Source organism: Drosophila obscura, unplaced genomic scaffold (genome assembly GCF_018151105.1).
Source record: "Drosophila obscura isolate BZ-5 IFL unplaced genomic scaffold, ASM1815110v1 contig_189, whole genome shotgun sequence".
Lineage (NCBI taxonomy): Eukaryota > Metazoa > Arthropoda > Insecta > Diptera > Drosophilidae > Drosophila > Drosophila obscura.
The window spans coordinates 1,909,860-1,915,611 of NW_024542777.1; the positions used below are offsets into that span (position 1 = coordinate 1,909,860).

Here is a 5,752-nt window from a genome sequence, read left to right on the forward strand (position 1 = left end):
CGAAAACTAATAGCCCCGGGTGATCAGTTGAAACCCGATTAATCAGTATTTGTGAAGTGCCAAAGTACAAGGTAGAAACTCCTATCGGAAAATAGTATTTTTTATGGATCTTGTGGACTCATCAATCCGCACCACAGTGCCCTCTAGTCTATTTACATTACAAAACAAATAGTTGTAAGCCCACACAAATTCTCAGTACTCGGCAAGGGAGCTCGAGCTCCCTGAACTCAACAATTGAGCTGCCGAAATCCCGATTATAAAGAGGGTCATTTATAAGGAGTTTCTGCAGCAAGTCCGTTCTTAGGGCTCTTGGATAGTACGTATTCGACAATTTATTGTTGCAATTATGAAGAAATCTATATTGGAACAACAACAAATTAATGCAGAATTTCCTGTGCAATTTGTGGGACAAAAAGGGAGGGCAGGAAACATGAACCTCCCCCAGTCAACAATGGGGGACAACCTTACTCGAATATCGGCTGCAGGAAGGTTTGTGGCAAACAAAAATATTTGTACAAGTGTGAGTGGGACCCAATCGATCGATTGTGGGAGCAAACAGGGCTCATCACTGATAATGAACGAACCAAGACAATTTTCGGCTTGGAGATAATCGTGTGGAAATGCAGATATTATCACCTGGCGGCCGGGCGAGGGCAGCAACAGCAGCAGCAGCACCACATAAGCAAACACATAAAACGAACCGAACGAAATTCTGCAGAGCTAAGAAGACGACTGCAAGATACCTCCTACTCAGTATTCAACTCGCGATTAATAACGCGATCATACTGGCTTTTAGAGGATATGCATACATATGTACATACATATGTCCGTAGTTACGAGCAGAATAGAATTTATGTATCAAATTGAAGGGGTTTTCTATATTTACTGGGGCAATACTCGAACAAACACAATTCGAGCATACCCCTACACACTTCCCGAGTGCCTGGTATTGTAAGACAATTGTCAGCAAGCACAAGATACAGATACAAAATGTTTATCACTTAGCCGCCACGTTGACGCGTCGCCCGTGCATCCTTTTTGTTGCTGTCCATCCTCACGAATGTGCAAAAAACTCTACAAAGCACTCTCTCTCTCGCTCGCTCTCTGTCTAGCACTCTTCTGGCTCGGCCTCTCTCTATCTTTCTCACGCACCCACACAGCCTAGCTCGCTCTCCTTCTCGCACCCACTCACTCGCTCCTGTCTTTGGCCAACCGAACATGCAACCACTACAAACGCACTCTCACTCACACATAAGCACACACACCCCTCTGCCACTGCCACTGCCGCTGCCTCTTCTGCCACTCTTCTGCTTCTTCTTCCCCCTCTTTTTTTTGTCGTGTTTGTTTGCCGTTTTTGTCGCAAGTTTTCGAATGCCCATAGAATGTGTTTTCAAATCAAAATTGTCGCGCACTCGACACGGACGCGCAGCGCTTCTTCGCTCGGAACACTAAAACGGTAAACTGCCACCGATAGACTGCTCAGTTTAACGGCCACCGACTCGGTTTAAATCCGGCTTAAATTTCGCACCGAACATAAAATATTGCCATTGCGTACTAAACTGTTTGTGAGTAGTGTTTGTGTTTGAATGGGATGATATAACGATAACGATAATCTGTGGCAACGATCATATCTGAAGCAAATAAGTGGAGTACCATTCATCTGATGATTCATCTAGGCCCAGTCCTATCACAAATCTAACATTTACAGAGACGGGATAAAGAAGAGAATTAAATTTCAGCAGAGGTAAGTTGATCGATGAAGGGTTTGACTTGCACACATCCAACACTGTCAGAATATTTATACCAGATGGAGGAACTTTGGGATTTACCTTATTTAAACTCTCGAGTTCTATTTAAAGTCAACCTCTTTTTTTCTTAAAAATGTATATTTTTTAGAAGTAGCTTATGGCATATATCTTGCAACTAAATCGTATGGGATTTTACAGCTAATGCTGGATTAAGATTCCATTCCGAAGTGCCAGACTAAATGTAGGAAATATTTAACTAATTTAACAGACTTAAAAAACGATCAGCCGCTAGCATTATTATTCGGACCTTGAATAAAAACTAAAATTAAAAGAAATTAAAATTCCTGATTGGAACACATAGCTAGATCTTTCTATAACCGTTATACTTTTGGAACGATAATCCAAAAACGGATATTGAACTGTGGTAAATGTGCACATGGATTGCTCATTGAGCAAATATGTTTTCAAGCGGCTCTTGGGCACCCCTCCTCCGGCATTTCGCATTTCTTTGGAAGAAACTCCGTTCTGGTGAATTTTGAGCGAACTCTTTGCATTAGAGTTAAGCCCTGGTAGTCCCGTCCCCCTTTGAGGTGCAAACAAATGACTCATGCGAGGACAGTGGAGGAGCAGACAACCCCCTAGCTAACAAGGCATATCTATTGAATACCATTTCCGTTGGCATTGCAGAGCACCCACCTGACAATTACCACCTGCACGCACACGCACACGCGCCCCCACCGAATCATGACGAGCATCTCGACGCTGCTGCACAGGAGCCACAGCAACGGGTACACGAGCAGCGGGAGCAGCAATCACAGCCACAGCAGCAGCCTCTCACCGCAGTTGCCCGGCCTGGGCCTGGGCATGGGCATGGGAATGGGTATGGGAGTCGGCCTGGGAGCCAGCACAGCGCCATCACCAACGCCGCCAACTGACCTCGCCATGCCCCCAGCAGCTCCAGCTCCCGCTCCAGCAGCCAAGCTGCAGCATCATCAGCAACATCATCATCATGGCCACTCCAGCTCCCACTCCACTTCCCTTTCCACTTCCAATTCCCATTCGAATTCAAATTCTGGATCGCATCACAGCAGTCATGACCACATTAAGCGACCAATGAACGCTTTCATGGTCTGGTCGCGGGGACAGCGTCGCAAAATGGCCCAGGACAATCCCAAAATGCACAATTCCGAAATATCCAAGCGCCTCGGTGCCGAGTGGAAATTGCTCACCGAAGGACAGAAGCGTCCATTCATCGACGAGGCAAAACGATTGCGGTAAGTACATTTCTCTGGGGGCAGAGTCGCATGGGGGGGGTAAGCGTGGGAGTGGGAGTGCGAGTGCGAGTGCGATTGGAGCTTCTGGCTGGGTTTCAGTTACAGTTTTTCCCAGTTCTCTCTGTCTGGCCACAAAATTTGATCGATTAGCTAAGACAAAGGCTCACTATTGTGAGAGGCTCCCCTGCACTGGGCCCCGGATTGTGCTCGCCCCGCTTAGTCAGAATTCCATTGGCACTGGGCATATCTTGGGCAAACATTTCATTTGAAATTGTCACACAAAAGCGAGACACAGCGCATGAAATGCTTCAATCATTTTGCATTTCTGTTACATTTTTGGTCACCCCCTTAAAGCGTACCCTATCATCACTTACAGTAAACTGTTCGGAGGTCCCATATTAAATACATTTACATGGCGAGCTATAATAATAATACGAGTATTTATGCTGCTATTGACAGTCGAATCTTGAGCGACTGATTCACAGGCTGAAAACATTTGATTGAGATTTACGAGAAAGTTTTCTTTGGAAGGAAAAGGTTAACTTAAAGATTTACTCTCACAGAAAATAAAACCAAGAAAACTAGTCAAAATGTTGACTGTTTTTTCTCCGCAATATACTCGTTATTTAATGGATTATTTATCCATATTGATGTAACCCATTAAAGTCTGCTGACAAACTACCATTGGCCTCTTACTTTATAAGAAATAATAGTTACCTTTCTTATGCCCTGCATTTTCGATGATATTGGGTTCGTGACACTGACATACCTCAATGTTTGCACTGTCGTAATCCTTTTATTGATTGGATTTGACTGCCAAAACGGCACTGTAAAATGTATATTTAGTACGGACAGTTATAAATGAGGAGAGCTCGTTTGAAGGGGCTTAGACTAATGGCCATTCGGGGTTTTCGAGGGAACAAATTGAAAGAAAAGAAGCGAGAATGTTGTTCAAATATTTGCCAATGCGCAGTGATAAGGAAAACAATATTTTTTCGGGTACAAGATAACGCAAGGAGAGAGAACTGACCAATTAGGGAAGTGGCGGAGAAAAGAAAACTAAATAAAAATAAAGGAACGGAGAGCGAAATCGAAAGTACAACAAGAAGAAAAGAACACACCTTTTATCGGAGTTTATCGTTTTGTCCAACAAATGTCAACAATTGCGCATTGTTGCAGCTGGGACTGCGACTGGGACTGAGACTGGGACTGGGACTGAGACTGCGACTGGGAATGATAATGGGAAAGGTAGAGGTTGAGGGAATCCATCGGGTCTTCGCTAAATTCAGATAAGCAGACAAGAGAAGTCATACACACATACGCACATATAGGAATATACATATGTATGTATCTATAGTTTTATGGAAGGGTTCCATTTGGTTGGGAGTTTATGGCCAGAGAGAGAACTCTTGACTCAGTGATATCATCGAAGTTTAAATCGTTCGATCTGTTGATCAATGCTCCAACGTTTACTCAATTTACAGCGCCCTGCACATGAAAGAACATCCCGACTACAAGTATCGGCCCCGTCGCAAGCCCAAGACGCTCAACAAGTCGCCAGTGCCGGGCGGTGCTGGTGGTGGGGCGGCTTCTGGTGGTTCCGGTAATAACAGCAATGGCGGAGCTCCTGGAGGCGGCTCTGGAGGATCTTCGTCGTCCGGGCCCAAGGACATGCAGCCACAGCTATCGCCGCTGGGCCAGACGCTGCCCCATCTGCATGGACACCACCTGCATCACCATCACCTCACGCACTCCCACCACACGCACCACCAGCACCCCCATCCGCACCACGTCCAGCTGGCGGCCGCCGCAGCAGCCAACACCCTGAGCGCCAAGTACGGCTTCGGCTCCCCCCTAGAGCTCTCCCTGCCCCGCCTGCCCAACGCCTTCCCCGGCCTCGCCCACTACCCGCTGGACCCGACACTGGCCCTCGATCTGCAGGCCCGCCTCCAGGCCATGTACGCCGGCAGCATCTACCATCCGTGGCGCTACCTGCCCCTGATCAGCCCCGAGACTCCTCCCTCCCCGCCCAGCAGCAGCGGCACTGGCATCTCGTCCTACGGCTGCGTGAAGTCGGCCAAATCCTCGCCAGTCGCGGGAGTGGTTCCCCCCAACGTGGCCACCACCCCGCCGAACATCATTTGACCGACTCCATTGCGCTTCGGCGCAGGCACCGCCGCCGCTGAGCACGCGGTCTAAACCTGGAAAAGATCATTCTGATGGCAGAGTAAAGTAGCAGCACATTCCCCCACGGTCGCTCACCCTGCTGGCCCCCACCAAGGCGACGGAGTATTGTTAGATCCTAGTGCTAGTTGAATCCCTGTGAGTTTTGTCTCTCGTTTTACGATCCTGTTTCCGATCTGTTCCGTTACGGGTCACATTTGATTCCTCAAATTCGATATTTAATAATTCGAATTGAATAAAATTTAATTTTTAATTTAATTTATTTGTTATTATGGAATATTCGATTGTCGTGAATTGTTTCCCCTACTGTACTTATTCTGCAAAGTTTTCTTTATCGAAATTCAACCAAACAAGGTCCTACTCTTTAATGAAACAGTTCTACTTCTGCAGCACTTCAGTTCTTTGTTGTTTGAGAATTTAATGTGGTTTTAATTGCTTCCAAGATACGAGCAGGCAGCCACCCTTTTCTAGCCAGACCAGTCCAGATCGAATTAATCTATTTGGAGCTCATAAAATTAATCTATAATACACCCATTGGTAGAACTG

At 46.3% G+C, this 5,752-nt stretch overlaps 1 protein-coding gene across 2 annotated transcripts; it reads left to right on the forward strand.

The window, feature by feature from the left end:
• The first annotated feature begins 1,452 nt into the window (after nucleotides 1-1,452).
• Nucleotides 1,453-5,752, forward strand: LOC111066725 (transcription factor SOX-2). 2 transcript variants are annotated; one of them, XM_022355553.2, is made up of 3 exons: nucleotides 1,453-1,744; nucleotides 2,436-3,022; nucleotides 4,507-5,752. In XM_022355553.2, exons 2-3 carry the CDS (start codon nucleotides 2,493-2,495, stop codon nucleotides 5,165-5,167), a joined length of 1,191 nt encoding a protein of 396 aa, XP_022211245.2. In that variant the 5' UTR covers nucleotides 1,453-1,744; nucleotides 2,436-2,492; the 3' UTR covers nucleotides 5,168-5,752. The 2 variants fall into 2 exon arrangements, with proteins under 2 accessions (XP_022211245.2, XP_022211246.2); XM_022355554.2 differs by lacking the exon at nucleotides 2,436-3,022.